Below are 26,792 nucleotides of genomic sequence, written 5' to 3'. Positions count from 1 at the left end.
ACGGGGTTAGAATGCTGGGCTGACGATTGACAGGCTTGTGTTTGAGACCTGTGTCTGTTGCAGGGCAGGTTGAGCTCCCATCACATGCTCTGGCTCCTGCTGACCCATCAGTTGAAAAACAGTTCGACCACAAATAGCTAGATGGACACACATAGAGCTTAGGACCGCCCCTGACCTTTGCTCGTTCCGCCAGGACCTGAAGACCTGGCTCTTCGAGCTTTCTGGCCTGGACTGAGAGTATTAACCGGGGTTTTAATTGTATTTTAATTGTAGTTGGGGTTTTAGTTCAAGGTTAGTGTAATCAATTTAATTGTTTTTAATTTTTGTAATTTGTTGTATTGTTTTTAAGAAACCTTGTGAACCGCCCTGAGTCCTACGGGAGAAGGGTGGTATATAAGTCTAATCAAAAATCAAATCAAATTTTGGTGGCAACTTCACAGGGACATGAAAGTAGTCCCCAACTGGGCAACAGTGATGTCACCAGCAAATTCTTTCACCATGGAAGCACTTCAGTATTAGTTACTAATACCAATACTTCCAACACACAAGTATTAGTATTAGTAACTCCCAGAATTCCCCAGCCAGCAACAGGTCAAAACAGGCTCTTCTCTTTGGCTTCTCCTATGCAGCTTTTTCTTCTTCTTTGACCTTAGAATCCCGGGCTGGTGGATCAGTATCTCTCCATCATTCTTCGCTTGGAAGCCAATCAGGGATATGCAATCATGCTGGGCCTGCTGGTGCAGTTTTGCACCAATCAGAAAGATCTCGGCACCATCAACAAACACAAGGCAAGTTTGGAAAGGCCGTTTGGGGTTGGAGAGAGAGAAAAGGTTAGCAAATGTGACGTAGGGCGAGTTACGGATTGTCCTTGACTGACAAACACAGTTGAGCGCAGAATTTCCACCGCTAGCCAAGACAATTGTGAAGTAAGCTTTGCCCCATTTTGCAAAATTTCTCGCCATCCTTAAGCGAATCACTGCAGTTGTTAAGTTGGGGTTAATTCCACACTTAACTGGAGTGGAAGGGGATCTTAAGCCACAGCAGAACCAGGCCTGATGTGTCTACCTTGTATCCTGTCCCCAGGTTATAAACTGTGGCTCTATAACGTTCGTAATTTTCATAGCGAGCCCATATGGTCTGACCTACTGTGAAGCGATGTGTGTTGTTGCGTGTCAGTATCGTGACTGCTCTTTTTTGTTCAGGGCGCCCTCTTGGATTTCTACATGAAGACCATCCTGATGAGCAAGACCAGGCCTCAAAAACACGTCCTGGTGAGAGAAATCTCTCGAAAGCCCCCTAACCGTGAAGCCGGGTCCTTCATTTGGCCCATAAACTCTGTGTAGTCTTGTGGCGCCATAAGCCAATTTGAACAAGAGGGTTTGTAGACCAGCGTCTGCTTTGCTTGTGGCATCTTAGGTACAGGCAGTCCTCGATTTTTATGACCACAATTGAGCCCAGAATTTATGTGGCTAAGTGAGAAGTTTGTTAAGCGGATTTTGCCCCATTTTACGGCTTTTCTTGCCCCATTCCTTGCCACCTTAAGAGCCGTGGGGGTGCAGTGGCTGGAATGCAGTATTGCAGACTGCCAGCAGGTTGGCTGTTCGAATATCGCCAGCTCAAGTTTGACTCAAACCTTCCATCCTTCCGAGGTCGGTAAAAGGAGGACCCAGACTGTTTGGGGGGGGGGGGAGGCAAGAGGCTGACTCTAAACCGCTTAGAGCTGGAAAGCATTGTAAAGCAGTATATAAGTCTAAGTGCTATTGCTCTTTAGATAGATAGATAGATACACAGACAGACAGACGCCATTGTGGTGCAGTGGTTAGAATGCAGTATTGCAGGCAAACTGCCCACAGCCAGCAGTTCGATCCTGACAGGCTCAAGGTTGACTCAGCCTTCCCTCGGTAAAATGAGGACCCAGATGGTGGGGGGAAATACAAGTGACTCTGTAAACCGCTCAGAGAGGGCTGTAAATCACTGCGAGGCGGCATCTAAGTCTTAAGCGCTATTGTGATTGAAAGTGGTGCGGCTTCCTTGCAGGACAATTGTGCACCTCTGCTCCGGTATGTGTCTCATTCCGAATTCAAGGACCTCATGTTGCCAGCTTTGCAGAAATCTCTCTTGAGGAGCCCAGAGAACGCCATTGAAAGTGAGTGACGGAGGGAATCCTGTGGGGTACCTTGCGAAGGACAGCCATTGTCGGGTTTGCAGACTCCAGAGGTGTAAGGACCAGCCTGCTCCAGTTTTTAAGGCCGCGGAGGCTGGAAAAGGAATGCCAGTTGCACTGAGTGGCACCAAACATCTACGCCATTGGAGGGAGACAAACCGGCCAAAGGGGAAGGGCCGGGGAGAAGGGGGAAAAAAAATCTATCTCCTTTTGCACGGGACCTTTAGTTTTAGCCTGCTTTTGTTGCAACCGCTCGTCCTTAGTAAAAGTACCCGTCGCTTCCACCAAAGGGGGTCGAGTGTCTTTCTTTCCTAGGGACCTACCTGGAGCAAGCCTGACGCCTGTTTCCTACCAGCAGCTCCAGAGACCCCTCTTTTATTTTTTAGAGGGAAACCTCCACAGCCGCAAATGCAAAATTGGCTGCAGCAGTGGGTTTTGGCCGTGGTGGCTGGCAGGTCAAAAAGCCTTTGGGCAAAACATGCTGCTGCTTCTTTTTCTCCCCCCCTGTCTTTAGCAATTTCTTGTTTGTTGGCCTCCGTCACCCTCGACCTCAGCCAGTACGCTCTGGACATCGTGAAAGGGTTAGCCAGTAAGTGGTTTGGTTTATGCACGTGTTCCCTTTACATACGGGTGGTGGTTGTTTTTCCCCTAGCGCTTCTGCCTTCTTAACCTCAACCCGTCGTCATCGTCGTGGGCTTTGTCGTTGCGTTATAATCCCGGTGGAAGTGAATACAGCTAGTCCTTGACTTTTAACGGTCGCAACCGAGCCCAGATTTTTCCATTGCTAAGCGAGAGAGTTGTTTGGAGACTTTTGCCCCATTTCACCACCTTTCTTGCCACCGTCGTTAAGTGAATTACCGGCACTGAATTAGGAACACGGTTGGCTTGTCGGAAGGTCGCGCAAGGGGAGTCACGTGACCATGGGGCCGTGGGGACGTTGCAACGGTCACAAGGGTGAAAAACGGTCACAAGTCAGTGCTTGTAACTTTGGCCCCTAAATTAATGGTTGCAAATGGAGGATGACATTTTTAGGACTCCACTGCATGATGACTGCAGAAGACAGGAGTTAGGTCTGGGGAATTCCACCTGCCTTTATAACGGGCTGGACGGAGAGACTTGTAAGCCTGGGGTCCCCAAGCCTTGGGCTGCGGCCCTGTACTGGGCCGTGGCCTATTCGGAACAGGGCTACGCGAGAGGCGAGTCGGTGCATACGCACAGCTCTGCTCGCACAAGTGGCGGGATTGGCAAGCACGCACCATGTGCCACGGCCTGTCACTCACACGGCCCAGTCCCCCTCTCCTCCCCTAGCCAGGTCGCCAATGCACAAAGGTTGGGGGCCACTGTTGTAGGACACCTATGAGCTGGACAGTTGTTTTACGTTCGGCATCATTGTTCTGTCGCACAGCTTCCCCCCCCCCCCAAAAATGAAATCCCTAGTTCTTCAACGGCTCCCGTGTTTGATTTTTAGGCCAGTTGAAATCCAACAGTTCTCATCTGATGGACAAGGCCGTCGTTGCACTCAAGAATTTGGCCCTGCAGTGCAGCGAACCGTCCACCGTGGAGTCCTTCACGAAGCACCTCTTCGCCATTTTGGGAGGTGAGTCGTCGTTTCTTGGGGTGGGGGGAAGGGCTTTGTCAGGCTCCAGAAGCAAAGAAAGACTCAATTGTCATTTTCCCAAGCAGCTTTCTTTATTGTATTTCTTTATACTGTAGACAGAATCTTGCCAGCACCCGCACGAAGCACATACTCTGGGAACTATTAAGGAGGGGCTGACTTCACCTTCTTTTTCTCTTACACAAGTGATCTGAATTGAGTTGTTTTTTTACTTCTCTGAAATGTAATCCTCCCTCCTGGAAATCCAGCCCACTACGTTTTCATCACAGTTGCCTCCTTGCTGGTTTCGTTCTTTCTTTGTCCTCTTCTGCCATCAAGGGGTGCCCAACCTTGAAAACTGTAGGACTTATGGAGTTCAACTACCCGGAATTCCCCAGCCAGCCAGCCGTGCTGTCTAAGGAATTCTAGTCCATAAATCTTCAACAAGTTGCCAAAGTTGGACACTCCTGGCTTAACACAGTTCTCTCTTGCGAAATGCTTTCTTGCACCTATAGCTCTCTGATCTTAAAATCCCAGCATAGGCCAACTAAACTCTTCTGACAAAGCCGCCTTTCATCATTCTGAGTGAATATAGTTCAGGATTATTCCTTTAAGCTCCGTGTTAACCTCACAACTCCATTTTGACAGGTGCGGAAGGAAAGCTGACCGTGGTGGCTCAAAAAATCAGCATCCTGTCAGGTAAAGACCTCGCCAAGAGACGAGGGAACGATGGTAGAGATGGGATGAGTGTGGGATGTTGCAAGCCTCGCGTTCGAATTCATCGGCACAGTTTTTTAACCTTTCACGAAGGAAGAAAAGGCAGCGATTGCTTTCCTGGAGAAGGGTGTAAAATTAGGAGACTCAGTCAGGATCCGTTTGGAAGCCGAGCACGTTTCATTGGGCGGCTGCGGAGTTGCCGCTGTTGCCGTCGTTTTAGTGAATGAAGGAAAGTTGAATGGAAGTGAATTTGAGGCGTGGCCTCTTCTTGTTCCGTTTAGGGATTGGTAGTTGCAGTCATCATGCAGTCTCGGGGGCCTCCAATCAAGTTCTCAGTGGAAGCGTGGTTGCGCTTTTCATTCCTTTCCTCCAGCAGGAAGGTAAGTACGTTTTGGCTATTGTTTCTAAGACACAAGCACACAAACACACACCCCAGATGCTCTTCTGCCTGCGGAATTTCTAGCAAGCTGAGCTTTTACTGGCGTCATATCTAGTAAGCTTTTGGCCAAGACTCTGGTTGTCAGCCCCACCAGATAGACCAGCTTAGGAAATCCTCTCCACGGGAAGGCAAAAGCTACCTTTATTGAGATTAACAGAATCTTATAAATCTGATTGTGCTGTGTTTTGTTGTCCTGTATTTTGTTGTCAGTTAATTGGGGAGGCTTCTGCCTGGATTGCTTCCAAATGTTATCTGGCTGTTCTTGGCTTAAAAAACGCTTCAGCCCTTTTGAAGATGATCTTCCTTAGTCACTGCAGTTGTTGACTTGGCTTTTAACCTGAATCTGGGCTGCTGTACTTACTGTTGATGACCCTTCCTTCCTTCCTTCCTTCCTTCCTTCCTTCCTTCCTTCCTTCCTTCCTTTCCCTCGTCTTCACTTTCTCCTTTTCGTCCTTCCTTCGCTTTGTTGCCTATGTTTGCTGCCTTCGAGTTATTTGTAAAAACGGTAAAAAGGCGGGATATAAATAAAACAAAATATAATTGGCTTTCCTCCACGTTGCAGTGAGTTTGCCAGCCAGGCTCTTTCCCGTGCTACAGTTCTAGGATGTGGCCTTTTCTTTCTTTCCTCTCTAAAAGACCCCTTTTTTTCCCCTTCCTGCAGTCCACGAAGGCACTCTGGTGCACGCCATTTCCATGCTTGCGCTCTGGTGCGGGCGCTTCCTCACCGAAGTCCCCCAGACTCTGGTGGAATGGTTCAAGAAAGCCTTCAGCCTTAAGGCCTGCACTTCGGCGGTCAGGCATGCCTACCTCCAGTGCATGCTGGCTTCCTTCAAAGGTAAGAAAGTGGGGCGGGCCCTCTTTGGGAAGCCAGGCACGGTCTTTTGGAAGAGGTAGAGGAGGCTGTTGGTCTAAATCAGGGCTCTTCAAACTGGGCCCTTTGATGACTTGCGGACTTCAACTCCCAGGATTCCTCAGCCAGCGTGAGGAATTCTGGGAGGTGAAGTCCACAAGTCGTCAAAGGGCCAGGTTTGAAGACTCCCACGCCCTGTTTTAAAGCAAGGGGTGTGCAAGCTTGGCCACTTGAAGACCCGTGGACCTCAACCCCCAGAATTCCTCACTGGGCAGCCTTCCTTGACACGCGTGCCTGGCTGAGGAATCCTGGGAGCTGAAGTCCACAAAGTCATCAAAGGGCCCAGGTTGAAGAGCCCTGGGTCTAAATGAACCGTTGGCCAGCATCACGGAAGTCCTCTCCCTTGAATTCTAAAGTTGGAAGGTGGTGTCGGGACTACAGCTAGTCCACAATTAAGCCCACAATTTCCGTCGCTAAGCGAGACGGCGGATCAGTCATTTTTGCCCCCCTTTACCACCTTTTACGGCCTATCAGATCGGTTCTTTTTTTTTCCGCCGCACGGGAAAAAACTCACCGACCAGAATATTTTTTATTTTTATTTTTATTTTCTGCTTCTGCAGGCAATGTCCTCCTTCAGGGGGCAGAGCTGCTGCCGTTACTGGTCCAGACGGTGGAGAAAGCTGGAGCTCAGAGCACCCAGATTCCTCTGGTAACGGAAGGCGTCGCTGCAGCTTTGCTAATCTGTCGACTTTCGGTAGCCGATGCGCAGATTGGTAAGATTTCCCCTGCCGCGGAACCGAAACGGCCTTTGGCTGTTTTCAGCCCGGTTCCATTTTCTTTAGGCTAATGAATCGTTAGGCGTGATTCGAACGAGTTGCTTGGGTAATTGGCCCCACTCTTCCCCTCTTCTGTGCCACATCCTGTAACATTTGGATTTCTTTTTTTTTACTTTAAAGATTTGTCGTACCACCCAACTCAGCCATAAAACACACCACAATTGTCTCGGCAATAACAGAGACCCCCAGTAATAAGAGAGAGCAAAAAATCACGCATAATTGAGGCATAATCTTGTATTACTTACACACACACACACACACACACACACACACACACACAGACGCACCCCAGGATAAGCTCACCTAGTATCCTGGTCCCCACCCTGATGCAGAATTGTGATACATAATTCCTCTCACATTTTATCTCTCCCCATGATATTCGCTGATTATTAAAACTTGTTTCTGGTGATTCTTCTGATCCTTCTGATCTGGTGATCCTTCTGATCCTTCCTGGAGGATTTAAAACCTGTTTCTGGTTAAAACTGTCGCTTTCTCTCAGCCCAACCCATTTCACATGGTTGCCGTTGTGGGGGAAATAGGAAGAAGAAGAGGTGTCGACTATGTTCACCACCTTGACTTATTGATCAAAATGATAAAAGGTGGGATACAAATTAAAGAAAGAAACGAGCTGATTTGCCTTACAGAAGGTGTGATCGCAGTTAAATACAGTGTGAACTGCTGGCCTGAAGTGGTAATTTCCTTTTTTTTTATCCCGCACTTGTCAGAAAACAAACTGAACAGCTTCTGGCAGCTTATTTTGGATGAGAAAAAACAGATCTTTACTTCCGAGAAGTTTCTGCAGTCTGCTTCAGAAGAAGGTGAGAAGGAATAGGAATAAGAGTAAACAGGAATAGGAATAAGAATAAGAATAATAAGAATGTTCTTTATTGACCAAGTGCGATTGGACGCACAAGGAATTTGTCTCTGGTGTGTACGTTCTCACTGATGCACTGATGATGTTACCTAGTATGGGTAATAAAATGTCTGCAAGACAACAAGCAGATTCAGAGAGCGCCAAGCACCCCTTAACTGCTCAAAGTCTGGAGGGATGCAACCCATTTCCGTATACTGTAGGTCTGTTTATTCCTTCCTACAGTGATGTGTACAGTTCTGCAGCTGACCGAACGCCTTCTCTTAGACCACGAATGTCGGCTACCTGGAGCTAAAATCCAGTAAGTGTATGTTAGTGTGGGTTTGTTGCTGGCCCCGTCAGGATTAAACTCCAGGCTGCAGGCAGAGTTTGCCTGCAATCCTGCCCTTTAACCTCTGAACCACCGGGCTCTTTTTTTTTGTTGTTGTTGGCTACTGTCCTTCACTTCCTGTTTGTCCCCGTCATCTTTTGATCGGGCTGTCTTCTCATTTCCAGGCAGTATTACAAAGCCTTGACTGCCGTCCTTCTCAGCCGGTCCTGGAGCGTCCGGAGGCTTGCTCAGCAGACCGTGAGGAAGCTCTTATCTTTGCCAAGAGGATTCAAGCTAGCTTGCGGGCTCTTAGAAGAGCTAAAAGCGGTTCTCATTTCACACAAGGTAAAAAGTCCCCGACTTGGTCACTAACTTCAGAGCCGCCACCGTTGCTGCTTGCAACAGTCTGAAATTAAGGACGCGGAGCAAGCCAGATTGCTGGAAATGGTTTTGGGGGATCGGCAGCGTCTTTTCCCCAGCAGATGTTTTGGGACTGGGTGAGAATTCTGAGATTTCAATCCCAACATATCTGATCAACTGCTGGAGCATTGTATTAGATCAATAACCCGTCGGGGGGGGTGGTGTAGATAAAATCTGAAGTAAGAGTCAATTCAAACGAATTTTCCAGTTACTATTTTGCCTTTGTTAGGTGCTCCCCCCTGAGGCCTTGGTAACTGAGACTGGAGAGCTGTCGGAACAGGGCAAAACATACGTCCCTCCGCGTATCCTCCAGGAAGCCTTGTGTGTCATTGCGTGTGGGCCAGGGATGGAAGGAGAACCGGAGGAGAAAGAAAAACTGGTCTTGGAAATGCTGATTGTCAGCAGCCATCCTTCTTTGGGTGAGCAAAGGGGGAAGGTCGTAGCTGGGTGTGCAAAAGGAGGGCCTCGGGTGGGCTTTGGGGAAGCTCCTGGCGTCGCTTTCTCCCTCGTAGTAGCAGGACAACCCAGCCTTTGGCCTGCCCTCCTGATCAAGATGAAGCTGGACCCGGTCGACTTCATCACCAAGCATCTGGAAAAAATCTTTGACCGCATCATCACCCAGAGCCCAATGAATCAGGTGACCCGGGGGGGGGTAAGGAAGGAATGTGATGGAATGAGGAAACGGATCCCCCGGAGGGAGGGAGGGAGGGAGGGGGCGGTGGATTCCAGAGGAGGAAGAGGCAACTCAGCCCAGATATCAGGTGTGAAAGAAAGAGAGTGAAGACAGCTCCTTCTCAAGAGTTCCCAGAGCATCTTGTAGATGCGGGCAGCGGAGTCTTCAATCTGGCAAGATTCAGTCTGTCGGAGTGAAACGAGAAAGAACTCGGCTCGGAAGAATTAACTCCCAAATCATTCTTGGTTTGGAGGCCTGACAGGGAATGGCTTGCAACCACGATCCCATTTCTCTGTCTGGAACACCAGAACTCGGTGCGGTTACAGTTGTGGGTTTTGTCCTGTAACTCGTGAATCCAGAAGAAACGTTGCAGAGTCTCGATGTTGGACGTTGCGAATTTAATTCCCAGTGAGAGGAAACCTAAGACCAGCGTGCTTCTCTCTTTTCCCCCTTGCAGTCATCCCTGAACGCGGTCGGCTTGCTCTCGGTCCTTCTGCCCGCAAAGGTCCTCCCTCAGCTGATCAGCACCATTTCTGCCTCCTTGGAAAACCCGGCCTTGTGTCTCGTCACCCAGGAAGAATTCGCAATCATGAAGGTGCCCGAAGGGGAGCTCTATGACAAGTCTATCTTGCACAGGTCAGTACGTGAGGAAAAATAAATAAGATTTCAACATTTAAATGTAATTAACTGAGAAAACCTTAGCCCAGGGCTCTTCAAACCTGGCCCTTTTATGACATGTGGACTTCAACTCCCAGAATTCCTCAGCCAGGCATGCTTGCTGGGGAATTCTGGGAGTTGAAGTCCACAAGTCATAAAAGGGCCAAGTTTGAAGAGGCCTGCCTTAGCCAGTAAAAATGTTTAGAACATTGTGGGGAAAACAAATGTAAACAAGCACTGTAAACAGGATATATGATGCTTATGCTCTTGGGTACGTTGTCGATCCATGGAAAGGGTAATGCCTCCTCTGGTGTTTTTTTTGTTATGAATATTTTATTAATTTTCTATTTTTACAATCAAGTGCTTAATAGACAAGGTGGTGACTGAGTCCCTTAGTAATTCCGTGGTACATATAAGCTTCTTCAAACTAAATCCAATATTACGCCCTCCGATTACATCCTTCCGGTAATAGACATTTTTCCACCCTAAGCAAATGCAGTTCTGATTGTTGTTAGTAAATACACAGTTGCATATCCACGTTTGTTCCATTTTCCTAATAGTGTCCATAATAACAGTTTAGAATACCTTTTCCAACCAATTTGCATTTGCACTCAGTATCCATTTATTCAGTCCACACCCTCCTCTCTTTTTAGTGCCCAACAGGATAGCCTGAAAAAGGCCAACATGAAGAGGGAGAACAAGGCCTACTCTTTCAAGGAGCAGATCATCGAACTGGAACTGAAGGAGGTAAATGGTCTGGTCAGCTGACTGGGTGGAGATAAGTGTCCAGGGCGTGTGAATCCGGATTGATCTGGACATTCCTCGCCAACAAAGGCCTTGCCTCCCTGTTGACGAACGAAATGGCCGTCCATTGCAGGAGATTAAGAAGAAGAAAGGGATCAAGGAAGAGATTCAGCTCACCAGTAAACAGAAGGAGATGTTGACCGCCCAGCTGGAGAAGGAATCTCAGATGAGGAAGCAGCTGAAAGAGGTAATTCAGACTTGGCCTGAGTCTTATCGCGGGAAGGAATGGAATGGAGGGGGGAAAAAGGGTAACTTGTATGGTACAAGTAGTCCTGGCAGAATTTCTCTGAGGAGAAGAGATTGCAGTCTCGTTGGAGGTCTGTGGAGATTCTTAGACATCCAGATTTAGAGTTGTCTCAAAGGTGCTCAAAGCCCCGAGACCAGGCGCACAAACCGGTAGGTTAGAGTTAACGCCACGCCACCAGACAGACCTAAAGCCACCGCCGTTGATGACCGCATTGACTTAGACGGTCAACTCCGTGCTGTTCTCTTGCAGCTGGACAGCGAATTGGAATCCACGCTGGGCCTTTTCGACGCCGTTCTGAAGAGGAACCCTCCCATCCTGTCCCAGTACATCCCTGCCCTGGTCAGCTGCTTCCTACCTCTGCTGAAATCCCCTCTGGCTGCTCCAAGGATTAAGGCCCCGTTCCTTTCTTTGGTGTCGTGTGTGATGCCGGATCACTTGAAGACCTTTGGTGCGTTTCTGTTTGTTTTCATACTCTGGCAATAAATCAGGAAGCGAGACAGTTCAAGTGGCTATATAATGCTTTTCTACAGGAACCTGAGCTACTAACGCTCAAAGCAAATTGGTGGCAGAATAAGAAATTCAAGGAAGGCTGGGCTTAGATCTCTTGTGGGCGTGTAGGGACTCGAGACTGCTGACGCGCTTGACACCTCCTTCGGGCACTGCCTGCTCACCTCCCAACACCAGATTTATTTCCTGCTACGTTTAAACAAGAATCTGACCTGCTAATGCTGCGATCCTGTATTCTGCAAATGGCATTGTTTGGCGAGATTCCACCACCGTTTCACGGTGTCCTTCCCTTTTGCCTCTCAGGGACCGTCGCGAGCCACGTGACACTGCGGATGATGAAGCCCGAATGCGATTTGGATGAATCCTGGTGCCAGGAAGACTTGCCCACAGCTGTGAACAGAGTTATTAGTTTGCTGCACAAGCACACTGTGCCTACCCGGATAACCAAAGGAGAGGAGGGTGAGACCCTTGGGTTACCTTCTCAACGTAGCCATTCTCGTAGAGGTAGTCCTCGACTCGCAACAGTCGGCTTAGTGACCGTTTGAATTTACAACAGCACCGGGGGAAAAAAAAAGTGACTTACGACTGCAGCACCCCCACGTTCACGTGATCAAAGTTCAGGCGCTTGGCAACTGGCTCGTGTTTACGACGGTTGCAGCGTCCCGGCGTCATGCGATCCCCTTGGGGGAGCTTTTGACCAGCAAACGTAATGGGGGGGGCACTTGACAACCGTGTGGCAAATCACGGCAGTGATTTGCTTAACAATTGGGGTGAGAAAGGGGCAGAACTCACTCGAGCACTCTCTTGCTTAGCGACAAAATTTGGGTTCCACTGTGGTCGTAAGTCGAGGACTACCCGTAACGTATTTGGGGTTGGTCTGCGTAGCTGCATCCAGAACCCTGGTGCCGCAGCGGTTAGAAGGCAGTATTGCAGGCTATCTCTGCCGAGTGCCAGCAGTTGGATCTTGACCAGCTCAAGGTTGACTCAGGCTTTCCGTCCTTCCGAGGTGGATAAAACGAGGACCCAGATTGTTGGGGGCAACAGGCTGACTCTATAAACCGCTTAGAGAGGGCTGTAAAGCACTGTGAAGTGGTATATAAGTCTAAGGATTATTGCTATTGCTCCTTCCTTCCTTCCTTCCTTCCTTCCTTCCTTCCTTCCTTCCTTCCTTCCTTCCTTCCTTCCTTCCTTCCTTCCGCTAGAATGGAGTATTGTAGTCTGAGTTCAATCCTGACCATCTCAAGGTTGACCCAGCCTTCCATCCTTTTGAGGTGGATAAAACAAGGACCCAGATTGTTTGGGTTGGGGTGGGGGCAAGAGGCTGACTCTGTAAAACTTCTTAGGGAGGGCTGTAAAGCACTGTGAAGCGGTATATAAGTCTAAGGCGGGTGTCAAACTCAATTTCGTTGAGGGCCGCATCAGCATTGCGGTTGCCCTCGGGGCTGGTTGGGCGTGGCCTACTGGGTAGGCGTGGCTAGAGTGCGTATGGCCTACTGGGTGGGCGTGGCTAGAGTGCGTATGGCCTACTGGGTGGGCGTGGCCAGCTCTACATCGTTGGCATCAAGGGTGCCCATGGGGGCCTGGGCAGGAGTGGGACAGATCTGAGGGTCTCTGGCAGAAGGAGGGTCTCTGGGCCAGGGCCAAAGCAGTGGGGGCCGTTCCCTCACTGTTTCCAAGATGGCTTTGTGGGCCGCATGAAACCACTTCGCGGGCCGGATCCGGCCCCCGGGCCTTGTGTTTGACATGTCTGCTCTAAGGGCTATTGCTATCCTTCCTCCTTCGTCTTCTCCCCCCTTCCGCTGCAGGTCCCGTGCCGTTATCAGCGCCGGCCTTTGCTTTAGTCTTCCCCCTGCTGAAGATGGTGCTGCTGGAGACCCCCAACGACAGCGAAGAGAAGGAAGAGCTGCTGGTGAAGGTTTTGCAGATCATCACCGTCCATGCTCAGCTGCGCTCAGCTGCCAATAATGGGGACTGGCTGGTGGACGAGGTGAATCTCCTTTGACTTCTTTCCCGAGTGACTTCCCCACTGATAACGGGGAGATGTAAAATTGGTTGCGGTCTTGTGACCTGCTTAACCACCTTACGACTTAACGGCCATCATTCTCGCTTTAGTTACGATTCTCAGTCCAGGATTGCCAGTACTCCGATTTTTATTTCTTTGTCTCTTTTCTCCCTGTTACCACCTCCTCCTCCTCCGTTCTCACTTTTTCCCTTAAACTCTTCTGGAGAACTTGAAAGTCCCATGCCGTTCGTGGCCTTGGTGGTGATCTCCGAAAAGGATTATATTCCGTTGCTTTCAAAGTCAGATTCTTTTCCCCCTTGAATCAGCTTAGCTATTTTTTTTTTAAAAAATGATTTCTATACAGGAAGTCCTTTGAGTTACAAGCATCCGTTAAGTGGCCGTCCAGACTTAACCCAAAGGGGACTTATGACCGTTTTTCCACCCTTAACGACCGTTGCAGCATCCCCCGTGGTCACGTGCTCAAAATTCAGAAGCTTGGCAACTGACTCCTAGTTATGACGGTTGCGGGGTCCCACGGTCCCCTTTTGCAACTGTCCCAACAAGCCAAGTCAGTGGGGGAAGCTGGATTCATTTAAGAACTGTGCGACTAGCTCAACCGCCGCAGTGATCCGCTTAACAACGGTGGCAAGAACGGTCGTAAAATGGGGCAAAGCTAGAGTTACCTTCGCAGCTCGATAGCAAGCCAACTCTTCTCCTTCTGTTTTATGTGGCCGCCGACCAGAACGGTCCCGAGTTGCTTCCTCGTACGGACATGCTGCTGCTCCTGACTAAAGTTATTGGGACAGGATCGCCGCGGGTGCAGGTGAGTGGATTTCCCCCCCCCCCAGGATCAGAGAAGGAGGGGGAGATTGCAACCCCTCAAAGTTTGGGTGCCGTTGAGGTTTTCCCAAGCCCAATTGAAGCTCTCCTCCTCGCTCAGGTGTTGGGTTCCGTGGCGCTGACCGCCTTGTGCGCCAGCAGCAGCGGAGAAGACGGCTGTGCTTACGCCGAACAGGAGGAGATCGACGTGTTGCTGCAGGCTCTGCAGTCGCCCTGCATGAACGTTCGAGACGCAGCTCTGCGGGTCAGTTGGAGCCTCTCGGGCGGGGCTGGAGGTTCAGGGACGGGAGCTGAACCTCTTCTTGGCCAACCGAATAAAAAATGTCTTTTTGTTAGGCGGGGTGTCACGCTTGGCTTTTGAAGTGTTGGTCTGAGACGGGGGTGAAAAAATGGCATCTGATTTAATTTCATTTAAATTTGCCCATTGCCCATTGTAACTTTACGATTAAGGATTGTAGCTATGATTTATGTTGTTTATAACTGCACTATGAGTTTATATGTACACTGTGAGACAAATGCCTTGTGTGTCCAATCACACTTGGCCAATACAGAATGCCAGCCCATCCCATCCCATCCTCTATTCTATTCTATTCTATTCTATTCTATTCTATTCTATTCTATTCTATTCTATTCTATTCTATTCTATTCTATTCTATTCTATTCCTATTCCTATTCCTATTCCTATTCCTATTCCTAAATTTGGATGCTTGGCAACTTTTATGACGGTCGCAGCGTCCCCCGGGGTCAGGGATCCCCTTTTGCAGACCTTCTGACAAGTCAGGTCAATGAGGGAAGTCAGATCCGCTTCACAGCCTTGTTACTAATTTAGCAACTGCGCCTTAGCAACCTAACTGATTTTTACAAACGTGACGAGAAAAGTCGTAGAGCGGGGCGAAAGCTCACTTAACCAATTTCTCACTTAGCAACATAAATTCTGGGCTCAGTTGTGTTCGTAGGTCGAGGACTAGCCGTACGGAGAGGAAACAAAATAGGGCTCCGACTCAGAATAATTCTGCTCGCAACGGTCTTTTCTTGTCTGTAGGGTTTGATGGAGCTTCAGATGGTCTTGCCCACCCCGGACAGCGATGAGAGGAACGGGATGAACCTTTTGCGCCGTCTCTGGGTGGTGAATTTTGACAGGGAAGAAGAAATCCGCCTGCTGGCAGAGAGGTAGGCACGCCTGTCCTTCAAACCCTAACCCCACAATCCTAGTTCTATCCCCCTTTTCTAGACCAAAACCAAAATCTCTTGGGCTAAAATCTCCTGAGTTTCTTGGCCATCTCCTCGCCAAGAGAGGAAACGACTGTGTTTCCCCCAAAATAAGACCGGGTTTTATATTATTTTTTGCTCCAAAAGATGCATTAGTGCTTATTTTCCACTTAGAGCTTATACTCGGGGGGGGGATGTATTAAATACATCCGTCTAGCTCAGGGGTAAGGCAACCTTGGCTTTTTCATGACTCGTGGACTTCAACTCCCAGAATTCCTGAGCCAGCCACGCTGAGGGCAAAGGGAGAGGTTTCCAAGCTGAGCCATGCCGGCTCAGGAATTCTGGGAGTTGAAGTCCACGAGTCATAAAAGAGCCAAGGTTGCCCTACCCCTGGCCTAGCTGATGAATTTAACTGGGGCTTATTTTGGGGGTGGGGCTTACATCACGAGAGTCCTGACAAAATCATGCGAGGGTTTATTTTCCGGTTGGGTCTTATTTGGGAGGGGGCGGGGGGAACACGGTATGACAAAGAACTGGGACTTTACAGCCCGAAGGTTTGATTCGAAACCAAGACGCACGTCTTGTTTCTCTTGACTTTGCATCTCCGATCCGCGGTGGGTGTTGTGGGGGAAGGGCGGAGACCGAGCGCTTTAGCCTTTCAACCCCCGGAGGTCTTTCTGGAAGATGATGACCCTCCAATCTACCTGTCGCCTAGGCTGTGGGCATCGATGGGTTTAGAGCTGCAGTCGGACATCTGCTCCATCCTCATCCAAGACGTCATCCACCATGAGCAGGCGGTGCGCCAGGCTGGAGCGGAAGCCCTTTCCAAGGGGGTTGAACAATACCGAAGCCAGACGAAGGACGTCCTGGCCAAGCTGATGGAGATTTATCAAGAGAAGCTCTATGTAAGCTCCGGTGGATGGAAGCATGAACGTGGTTGGTCAGGAGTCCATATGTTATCGATAGACTGTTTGTAGCTCTGAACTGTGGGGTCCTTGATGCTCTCTGAGCTTGAGGGTTTCCATGCAGACGTTCCATCACCCAACTAGCTAACATCAACAGTGCTAGAAGGGAGCGGGGTTTGCAGAGAAGAGAGGAGGAAGAGGAGGAGGATGACAACGATTGTGGTGTCCTTGATGCTCTCTGAGCTTGGGGGTTTCCATGCAGACGTTCCATTGCCCAAATATCTAACATCAGTGTTAGAAGGCAGTGGGATTTGCAGAGAGGAGGGAGGAGAAGGAGGATTGGGATCCTTGGTGCTCTCTGAACTTGGTAGTTTTCTTGCAGACCTTTCCTTATCAAGCTAGATAATGTCATCCGTGCATCAGAGCACCCTTGCTAGTTCCTAACCCTAACCCACAGCCTGATCAAGGAATCCCACTGAAGAAATGTAGCATCCGAAACGTTTACTGACTCCAGGGTGGTGGGACAAGGGTTGTCATCAAACATGTGTCGTTCTTCCTCAGAGACCCCCACCAATTTTGGATGCTCTGGGACGGGTGATCTTGGACTCTCCACCTGACCAATGGGAGGCCAGGTAGGACGATTTAATCCATCCGATCCTCGCTCGCCAAATTTCTGGTTTTGTTTTTTTTCCCCCTCAAGGCAAGGGGGTAGAAACTGAGGGTTCAGTACCTCCAGGTGTTTTGATGCAACTCAATGCCATTCTCCACCTGCCTGGTTAGGCTTTTAAAGGAGAATAAATGCCCGCACGATCGGAGGTCCCTTACGTTGGTGAAAAATAACGTCTACCCTTCCTGATCGGCGCTAAAGATGAAATTCTCTCTCCAGGTGTGGCATTGCATTGGCCTTGAATAAACTTTCTCAGCACCTGGAAAGCTGCCAGGTGAAGCCTCTTTTCCAGTTCTTTGTCCCGGATGCCCTCAACGACCGCCATCCCGAAGTCCGGAAGTGCATGCTGGACGCTGCCCTCTCAGCCCTTAATACTCACGGCAAGGTAGGTTTAACCTTCATCAAACATCCTAGGCCTGCGAAGCTCGGAACCGTTGGATGGTACGGAGCTGCCACCTGGCAACCATTAACATTTGTGGGAAATCTTGGGAGCTTTCTCAGAGAATCAGCCAAAGACTGGGACAATTGGGTCTCCCCCCCCCCAGTTAAATCCAGTTACGGGGTCCTTGGTGCTCTCTGAGCCGGGTTTTCTTGCTGGTGTTACGGACACACCGATGATATTACCTAGTTTGGTAACGGACGATTCGGCCTCCAGAGTTACATTTTCCAGCTGCCCCCTTGTTTTCCCCATTTCGCCAACCTCCCCCCGGCTGCTGTTTTTTTTTTAATCCAGGAGAGTGTCAACTCCTTGCTGCCAGTCTTTGAGGAGTTCCTGAAGAATGCCCCCAACGATGCCAGTTACGACGCCCTCCGGCAGAGCGTCGTCATTCTCATGGGGTCGCTGGCCAAACATTTGGACAAAAGCGATCCGAAAGTCAAGCCGATCGTGGCCAAGCTGATAGCAGCGCTCTCTACGCCATCCCAACAGGTGAGCCGGCCTTGGCTGAGAGATGCTTGCTGAGAGAGGAGAGCATCCTTAGAACCACCTGCTAACACAATGAGAGGGAGCTACCTGGCTTAAGAATTCACAAGACCATGCAGATGTTTCCTTCCTTCCTCCCTCCCTCCCTCCCTCCCTTCCTTCCATCCTCCCTTCCTTCCTTCCTTCCTTCCTTCCTCACTCACTCACTCATTCACTCCTGCATCCTTTATTGGAGACTATTACTTTGTAAAAGCAGCATTAACCTACTTATGGTACCATCTGAATTATATTTAGAGAAATAAATAAATTTCACATCAAAAAACAACCCCAAAAGAAGAAACATCTCTCTCTCTCTCTCTCTCTCTCTCTCTCTCTCTCTCTCTCTCTCTCTCTCTCTATCTATCTATCTATCTATCTATCTCTGTCCATCATCCATCCATCCATCCATCCATCCATCCATCCATCTATCAATCAATCATCTCTGTCCATTATCATCCATTCATGCATCCATCCATCCTTCCATCCACCCCCCCTCTCTCTCCATCCATATCTATCTATCTATCTATCTATCTATCTATCTATCTATCTATCTATCTATCTATCTATCTATCTATCTATATCTATCTATCTATCTATCTATCTATCTATCTATCTATCATCTATCATCTCTCTCTATCACTCTATCTCTCTATCATCTTTTATCTCTCTATCATCTTTTATCTCTCTCTCTCTCTCTCTCTCTCTCTCTCTCTCTCTCTCTCTCTCTCTCTCTTTCTCTTTCCCTTTCACCTCCCCCTTCCCTTTTACCTTCCCTTCCTTCAAATCAACTGCTGTCCAAAAGCCTTGGCTTTGAACTGGCTTGAGTTATGGTTGCCTACAGAAGGTTGATGCTTTTTTTTTTAACCTCGGCAACCCTGGCGGTCTCCCCAGTTGTTCCATCCTCTCCTCCTCCTCTTGCTTTTCGTTGCACCCGTGCTCCTTGTCCCCACTGATCGGGCCAAGTCAAGACGGTTTAACGGTGGAGAAGACTTTAGGGTAAAAAAAGACGGCTGCTTTTGAGGAGGTCACGTTTCCCCTAAAAGATGGGAGGGCCTTTTTGCGGGGGAGTGGGGCTCTTGGAATTCCCGCAGCCGCCATGTTCAGCAGTTCCTTTTCAGTGCCCGGGACCTGTAGCTCTTTTTCTCTTGGAACAGCAGTCCTTCCTCCTCCTCTTTTTAAAGCAACTTCCCCCCACCCCCCAAAAAAGTGGGTGCTCCCTAGAAGGAAAGAAGGAAAATCTCCTTCCCAGAATTAGCAGCTGAGATCTGGTTGGGGGGGGTCTTTTTCAGGTTCAGGAGTCCGTGGCCAGCTGCTTGCCCCCTCTTGTGCCGGCCATCAAAGAAGACGCCGGGGGGATGATCCAGAAACTGCTGCAACTCTTGCTGGAATCCGATAAGTACGCCGAGCGGAAAGGGGCCGCCTACGGGCTGGCCGGCTTGGTGAAAGGGCTGGGAATCCTGTCTCTGAAGCAGCAGGAAATGATGGCCAAGCTGACCGACGCAATCCAGGACAAGAAGAATTTCCGCCGGCGGGAAGGTGAGTCGAAGGATTGCCCCCCACCCCACCCTTCCTCTCTCAGCCGCTTGAGGACCTTTCGTCTTACAGTTCTGGCAGGCTGGAAGGGACCTCGGAGGTCTTCTAGTCTAACCCCCTGGCTCAAGGCAAGTGTCACGGCCAACTCGCTGTGCCAAATAACAGAAACCAGGGAGATTTGGGGCGGGAGGGAATCTCCCTTCCCATCGCGGTCAAACGATGAGAGTCTTCTGATCTGAGCGGACTGTTTCCCATAACCCAAGAGGTTGCACTGGGTTGGTGGAGCATGGACATTGGGTGGCCCAGGGTGGGGCTGTGGGGAAGGAGGATTTTAACTCTGCAGCGTTTGGCACGAAAACTTCAGAACTGGCTTTGCTTCTCCTGTGTCCGTATGGGTCTGTCAGCAAAGCGATCCTCCTGGTGAAAATAAGGTCCCAGGAGTCTCTTTCGCTTGCACAGGCCAACGGCAGACTTGACAGCAAGAGACCTTGACACTATGCCGGAGCAAATAGTTGTCCAGTTCTGTTTTTAGGAAAGCCTCCGGTGATGGAGCTCCCACAACTTCTGGAGGCAAGGAGTTCCGCTGGTTAATCATTCTCACTCTCAGGAAATTCATTTAGCTTGGATCTCTTTTTTTTATAACTTTCCACCCATTTTGTCCTAAGGTGCTTTGGAGAATAGGTTGACCAGCCCGCCCCCCCCCCTTTCTCTGCGACAGGCGCTCTGATATTGGAAGGCTGGGTTCCCTGTACCGGGTCCTGACGTATCCCCAAGAGGCTTCTTGACTGACGTGCTACTAAGGCAACTGTTTCTGTTCTCTTTCCAGGGGCTTTATTCGCCTTTGAGATGCTCTGCATCATGCTGGGGAAGCTGTTTGAGCCGTACGTGGTTCACGTACTGCCCCACTTGCTTCTCTGCTTCGGGGACGGGAACCAGTACGTTCGGGAGGTGAGTCGTTCTTGGCTGGCAGTTCCAGAGAAGCAGGGAGTGTGTCTCCTGCAGAATCTGGGCTGGTTCTGCTCAGAGACTGGAGGTTCTGTTAAGTCCTCGGCTGCTTTGAAGGAGGCCACCATGTTGAGTAAATCCAGCCATTGTGCTTCACAAACCATGTCTGGATCGAACCAGCAGTGGCTTAGTTCTGAAGGCAAACCAAAGACTGGCACGCAAGTGGAGTCCTATCCCAGATGGCACTCCTATCCAAAGGCTTTGCCCAAGTTTGTGACGGACTTAATGCGCTCTGAAAATCCCTCCCTGGTAGTACGTAGGCCCTGGATGGTTCTATAACATGAACCCTAAAGCTTTGTAGTTTATCCAACAAACTGTGTTTAAAGTAACACATGGCTGGATGGGACGTACAATTCCACATGGTTTGAATAGGTTCCGCTCCAATAGAGCTGTGCTTGCCATTGAATCTTGAAGTTGAGGCAGATTTTGATCTGTGGGGATTCTTGGTGCTCTCTGAGCTTGGCAGTTTTCTTGCAGACCTTTCATGACCCAGCTAGGTAACATCATCGGGGCTAGAAGGAAGTGAGGTTGGGGGGGGGAGGAGGAGGAAGAGGAGGAGTGTGGGATCCTTGGTGCTCTCTGAGCTTGGTGATTTTCTTGCAGATGTTTCATGACCCTAACTAGGTAACATCATCAGTGTTAGAAGGGTGTGTGGTTGGAGGAGGAGGAGGAGGAGGAGGTGTGGGATCCTTGGTGCTCTCTGAGCTTGGCAGTTTTCTTGCAGACCTTTCATGACCCAGCTAGGTAACATCACCAGTGCTAGAAGTGGAGGGGGGGTTGCTCTTATTTCTATATACCAATGGGCTGCCCTGTCAGTGTTAGTGGGAGTCGTCTTGGTGTTTCCTTGATTAGATTGTTGTTTATTGTTAGCTTACTGTTAGATCTTAATTCTCTCCCCCCCTCTTTTTGCACAAGGCTGCAGATGATTGTGCCAAGGCTGTGATGAGCAACCTAAGTGCCCACGGGGTCAAGCTGGTGTTGCCCTCTTTGTTAGCTGCTCTTGAGGAGGATTCATGGAGAACCAAAGCTGGTAAGAATTTGTGTCTGGCCTTTTTTTTAAAAAAAATAATTTTTGTAGATAACGCTACCAGCATCCCAGGTTTCCGTCACGTATTCCAAGATGTGAGTCGGTGGCCAAGCCTCCAAATTTTGAGCTCGTGAGTGTGAAAAATGGTCGTAAGTCCCCTTTTCTCAGTCCCTAAATCAGGGGTCTTCAAACTTGGCCACTTTTAAGAATTCTGGGAGTCGAAGTCCACAAGTCTGAAAAGTTGCCAAGTTTGAAGACCTCCTGCAACTAAACAAACTGTGGTAAGTTGAGGATGGGGCTCTGGATTGAGTTTTGCCCTAGCTCCGGAGAACGGCGGGGTCATGTTCTCTTCTCATGCGCTCCCCAGGGTCAGTGGAGTTGCTGGGAGCCATGGCTTACTGCGCTCCCAAGCAGCTGTCTTCTTGCTTGCCAAACATCGTGCCGAAGCTGACGGAGGTGCTGACGGATTCTCACGTGAAGGTCCAAAAGGCCGGGCAGCAGGCGTTGAGGCAGATCGGCTCGGTGATCAGGAACCCTGAGATTTTGGGTAAGAGGTTCTGGGTGCCTCTGTGTGTGTCAGCATGGGGGGGCTTTATTTTTTTTCCCCCTTCTGGGAACTTTGCTGCTTTGGCTTGTGTTGAATGGATCAGAGTTCCACAACTGAGGAATAGAATATTAATAGAAATAATATAGAAGAATAGAATAGAATAGAATAGAATAGAATAGAATAGAATAGAATAGAATAGAATAGAATAGAATAGAATAGAATAGAATATTATGATATGATATGATATGATATGATATGATATGATGATGATATGATATGATATGATATGATATGATATGATATGATATGGAATGGAATGGAATGGAATGGACCTTAGAGGTCGTCTAGTCCAACCCCCCGCTCAGGCAGGAAACCTTATACCATTTCAGACAAGTGGTTGTCCAATCTTTTCTTAAAAACTTCCAGTGTTGGAGCACTCACAACCTCTGGAGGCAGGTTGTTCCACCGATTAATTGTTCTAACCGTCCAGGATGGTTTTTTTTTCGTTAACGCAAAATGACCGATAAAACATTCCAGTCCAGTTAGTCCTCGACTTAACGACCGCACTTGACACATTTCTCAGCAACGGACATTTGGGGCTCCTTTGTGGTCATGAGTCCAGAACTACCTCGATCTCGCTTACCAGCATCACGAGAGGCTTCAAGCTTAGTTGGCGTCTTCACAATTGCGTGTCTTTCCTTTCTTCCTCCTCCTCTTCCCCCCCCCCTGCCGAACAGCCATCGCTCCCGTGCTGTTGGATGCCCTGACCGATCCATCCCGAAAGACCCAGAAGTGCTTGCAAACTTTGCTGGACACCAAATTTGTCCACTTCATCGATGCGCCTTCCTTGGCTCTCATCATGCCTATCGTCCAGCGGGCTTTTCAGGACCGCTCGACAGACACCCGGAAAATGGCCGCCCAGATCATCGGGAATATGTACTCCTTGACGGACCAGAAGGTACGTCGGCGAGGAGGAAGCAAAGAGGAGGACGGCCTTTGGCACAAAGGACCAAGATCATCCGTTGAGTTCAAAGCACAGAGGAGATCGCTGCCTCTAATGCACGGATCTGGTCAACTAACGGCCGGAGCGAAATTGGTGCTAGATAAGAGTCATTGGGATTCTTGGGGAAATCTACGGGGGCATAGAGACTCAAAACTAATGATGTGTTGTTGTTGTTTTTATTTCCATTTATATCCCGCCCTTCTCCGAAGACTCAGGGCAGCTTACAAGCTTAGCAGTAGCCTTCATTCTACGTATATGCCTGCTTATTAGGGCTTTCACCCCCCCCCAAGCGGCATTATTACAAAGTCAGCTTAATTGCCCCCAACAATCTGGGTCCTCATTTTACCTACCTCGGAAGGATGGAAGGCTGAGTCAACCTTGAGCCTGGTGGGATGCAAACCTGCACTAATTGCAGGCAGCTGGTGTTACTTAAGGAGGCATTAGCCCACTGCTCCACCAAGGCTAACCTAACCCTAACCCCCCCCTCCTCCCTTGGGCTCAGCCTGGTCATCTCCAGGTGGCCAGTAGTTCATTTTGTTCTGTTCTGGTTCTGGTTCTGTTCCCTGGGTCGTCCCCCACTTACAACAGTTCATTTAGCGACCAAAGTTAACGACGTCACTGGGGAAAAAAGTGACTTAGGACCATTTTTCACACGTAACGGCCGTTGCAGCATCACCATCCAAATTCCGACAGTTGGCAACCGGCTCCCATTTACGACGGTTGCAATTGGCCCAGGATCGCGTGATCCACTTTTGCGGCCTTCTGACAAGCAGAGACAATAGGGGAAGCCCGGTTCACTATGCAGCTGCGTTATTAACAACTGCAGTGATTCACTGAACAACCGGGGTAAGGAAAGTCATAAAGTGGGGGCAAAGCTCCCTCAAAAACTGTCTCGCTTGGCAACAGAAATTTTGGGCTGAATTGTAAGCCGAGGAGGACTTACTGTATTTCTATTTCTGTTTCTGTTTTTAAAAGGGAGGTGGCATTCAGGGGAGACAGTCCCAGAAGCGTCTTCGTTGCCAAACACACTTCAGATTCCCTCTGCTTCCAGGTGGGAATTTGAGACACTCCCCCAATTCACGTCTTGCCTCCTGTGTCTCTCTCAGGATCTGGCTCCTTACCTGCCCAGCGTCACTCCCGGATTGAAAATGTCTCTTCTGGATCCCGTGCCTGAGGTCAGTTTTTTTTTTAAAATTCCATTTATATCCCGCCCTTCTCCAAAGACTCAGGGCGGCTTACAATTTTAAAGCACAAACCAATGTGCTTAGCAATAGCCTTCATTCTATGTATATGCCTGCTTTATTAGGGCTTTCACACACCCCCAGCGGCATTATTACAAAGTCAGCTTAATTGCCCCCAACAATCTGGGTCCTCATTTTACCTACCTTGGAAGGATGGGAGGCTGAGTCAACCTTGAGCCTGGTGGGACTCGAACCTGCACTAATGGCAGGCAGCTGGTGTTACTTAAGGAGGCATTAGCCCACTGCTCCACCAAGGCAGTTTGCCTTCCACTTCTTTGGTCTACAAAAAAAAAAAAGAGTTCCCCAACCTTTCCAGCTTTGTGGACCGAGAGCGGGGAGGACACGGCTCGCTCAAGCGGCCAGCAAGTGCCCACATGCACAATTCCATTTGCGCGAACGTGCACACCCGCCTGCCGTTCTTGTAAATAGAGTCCCCGCCGATCCTCAAGAGAGGATGTGCGCTGCCTCGCCAGCTGTTTTCACGGCCCAGTTGCAGACCCCCTCAGGGCCCGCTAGTGGGCTGCAGCCCGCAGGTTGGGGACCCCCGGTGTAGACAGTCCGTGCGTCCTTTTTGTCCAGTGGCCGTAGCTTTTCTTTTGACCCTCCCCCCTCAGGTGCGGACCGTATCCGCAAAGGCGCTGGGTGCCATGGTGAAAGGCATGGGCGAGTCTTGCTTTGAAGATTTACTGCCCTGGCTGATGGAAACCTTGACCTATGAGCAGAGTTCCGTGGATCGGTCAGGTGCTGCCCAAGGTAAGTGGGGGGGAGGGGGCCCCCTCAACTCATAGCTTCATACGCAAATGCTACAGGCCCTCATTATGTTCGTGAATATTTGGGTTGCGCTAAGCTGAGGTTCCGCTTCTTTCATGAAATGCTTGCAAGGATGAAGTCAACTTACAACATTTCATTTAGCGTCCCTTCAAAGTTACAACTGAACTGTGCTGAAAAAAAAGCGGCTTAGGGCTGTTGTTCACACCTATGGCCCTTGCAGCATCCCCGCGGTCACGTGATCTTGGCCGCTGATTCGTATTTATGACGGTTGCAGTGTCCCTTGGTGGTGGTGGTGGTGCTCACGTGATCCCCTTTTGCGACCTTCTGACCAGAAAGTCAACAGGGAAGACAGATTTGCTTAACAACCTTGAGCAAATTGTGGGCTCGGTGACAGTCATAAGTCGAGGACTCTCTGTGTGCTAAAGCCCGAGCGTTAATAGTTGTCGATCTGTTGGTTATAAGGATGTTTGTTCCCTCCCCCCCCACCCCGTTCTAGGGTTGGCTGAGGTTATGGCTGGTTTGGGAGTAGAGAAGCTGGAGAAGCTGATGCCAGACATCGTGGCTACCGCAAGCAAAGTGGACATCGCCCCCCACGTTCGGGACGGTTACATTATGATGTTCAATTACCTGCCTATTACCTTTGGCGACAAGTTCACCCCTTATGTTGGGCCTATCATACCTTGCATCCTTAAGGTAAGACCTTGGAGCAGATCTTGAAGTCAGGGAGAAAAGGTTGGATTTATCCCCCTAAAAGAGATCAGCTTGAGAGTGGGAATGGCTAGAGGTAGGTTTCTGGAAACAGTTTGGTCCAGTGGTTAAGGTACCAGGCTAGAAAGGTGGGAGACTGTGAGTTCTAGTCCTGCCTTAGCCATGAAAGGGAAGTTGGGTGACTTTGGACCAATCACCAGGAGACAGTGAGTTCTAGTCCCGCCTCAGACATGAAAACCGGCTGGGTGACTTTGGGCCAATCACCAGGAGATTGTGAGTTCTAGTCCCGCCTCAGGCATGAAAGCTGGCTGGGTGACTTTGGGCCAATCACCAGGAGACGGTGAGTTCTAGTTCTGCCTTAGGCATGAAAGTGTGCTGGGTGATTTTGGGCCAGTCTCTCTTTTTCTCTCACACGGTTGTAGAAAAAAATTGGAGGAGGAAAGTGTGTCGGGTAGGCTGATCATCTTATTGATAAAACTAATCAAGGTGGGTTAAATAAAAAACAATCTAGCCTGTTTATGTCAAAAGTCTTGTTCAGACCAGGGATTTCATCAATGACCCGCTTGTCTAGGTGCAACACCGGAGCAGAAAAAAAATTGTGTATGTTACCGCTGATCTGTGATCCTTTTAGGCCTTGGCAGACGAGAACGAGTTCGTGCGGGACACGGCGCTCCGTGCAGGGCAGAGGATCATAAGCATGTATGCAGAGACTGCCATCGCCTTGCTCCTTCCTCAGCTGGAACAAGGCCTCTTCGATGACCTTTGGAGGATCAGGTGTGACCCAGCCTTCCACTCTGACAGCCAAACCTGCCCCCCACCCCCGCCCCCCAGGTCCTGCCAATAAGCAACCAAGTGGAAAGAAGATTTAAAAGCTGTTTATTCGGGTACCCTGATCAAGTGGCATCTCCCTATGAAAAAAAGGGAACGCCGAGCACAGCCAAGAAAATGAAAGAGGAAACTCGATTGGACAGGGTCAGAGTAACCCTCCTTTGCACAGCAAATCAACCTCAAAGCTTGTTTGAAGTTAGATAACCCAGTTGACGCTTGAGATTTTATTTTATTTTTATTTTTTCAATCAGGAGATAGTCTCCAGCCATTCTCCTGTAGCTTACCTTTTCAGTTTAGGAACGTACAGCGGCAGGATAAAAAAAATAATAATCCTACTTTCCAGTCTGTAATGAGAAATTCCAGTTTCAGACGTGGTCCTAAATTTGGGGACTGCCCGTATGCAACCTGGAAAAAAAAAAGCCCTGATCTCTTTAGCTCAGTGCAAAATCCCGTTTT

The 26,792-nt window shown here is 49.3% G+C and overlaps 1 protein-coding gene across 1 annotated transcript in view; it reads left to right on the top strand.

The window, feature by feature from the left end:
- GCN1 (GCN1 activator of EIF2AK4) overlaps positions 1-26,792 on the top strand; it is a 47,239-nt gene that overhangs the window by 5,503 nt on the left and 14,944 nt on the right. Inside the window, exons 7-42 of the mRNA XM_081339356.1 lie at positions 654-788; positions 1,203-1,271; positions 2,038-2,146; positions 2,679-2,753; positions 3,633-3,761; positions 4,407-4,457; positions 4,757-4,855; positions 5,576-5,749; positions 6,385-6,537; positions 7,326-7,418; positions 7,697-7,772; positions 7,967-8,126; positions 8,431-8,620; positions 8,714-8,838; positions 9,332-9,510; positions 10,185-10,278; positions 10,409-10,522; positions 10,832-11,030; positions 11,393-11,548; positions 12,895-13,076; positions 13,834-13,914; positions 14,032-14,175; positions 14,974-15,101; positions 15,856-16,045; positions 16,607-16,677; positions 16,932-17,097; positions 17,446-17,640; positions 18,963-19,209; positions 20,033-20,154; positions 21,127-21,241; positions 21,606-21,785; positions 22,523-22,743; positions 23,895-23,963; positions 24,644-24,782; positions 25,297-25,493; positions 26,140-26,282. Of these exons, the coding sequence (XP_081195482.1) occupies positions 654-788; positions 1,203-1,271; positions 2,038-2,146; positions 2,679-2,753; positions 3,633-3,761; positions 4,407-4,457; positions 4,757-4,855; positions 5,576-5,749; positions 6,385-6,537; positions 7,326-7,418; positions 7,697-7,772; positions 7,967-8,126; positions 8,431-8,620; positions 8,714-8,838; positions 9,332-9,510; positions 10,185-10,278; positions 10,409-10,522; positions 10,832-11,030; positions 11,393-11,548; positions 12,895-13,076; positions 13,834-13,914; positions 14,032-14,175; positions 14,974-15,101; positions 15,856-16,045; positions 16,607-16,677; positions 16,932-17,097; positions 17,446-17,640; positions 18,963-19,209; positions 20,033-20,154; positions 21,127-21,241; positions 21,606-21,785; positions 22,523-22,743; positions 23,895-23,963; positions 24,644-24,782; positions 25,297-25,493; positions 26,140-26,282 (4,970 nt within the window). The remainder of the gene's footprint in view (positions 1-653; positions 789-1,202; positions 1,272-2,037; positions 2,147-2,678; positions 2,754-3,632; positions 3,762-4,406; positions 4,458-4,756; positions 4,856-5,575; positions 5,750-6,384; positions 6,538-7,325; positions 7,419-7,696; positions 7,773-7,966; positions 8,127-8,430; positions 8,621-8,713; positions 8,839-9,331; positions 9,511-10,184; positions 10,279-10,408; positions 10,523-10,831; positions 11,031-11,392; positions 11,549-12,894; positions 13,077-13,833; positions 13,915-14,031; positions 14,176-14,973; positions 15,102-15,855; positions 16,046-16,606; positions 16,678-16,931; positions 17,098-17,445; positions 17,641-18,962; positions 19,210-20,032; positions 20,155-21,126; positions 21,242-21,605; positions 21,786-22,522; positions 22,744-23,894; positions 23,964-24,643; positions 24,783-25,296; positions 25,494-26,139; positions 26,283-26,792) is intronic.

This window comes from Vipera berus (genome assembly GCF_964194415.1).
Source record: "Vipera berus genome assembly, chromosome: 14".
NCBI lineage: Eukaryota > Metazoa > Chordata > Lepidosauria > Squamata > Viperidae > Vipera > Vipera berus.
Note: the sequence above shows the minus strand (reverse complement) of the source record. Positions and strands in the feature narration are given on the sequence as shown.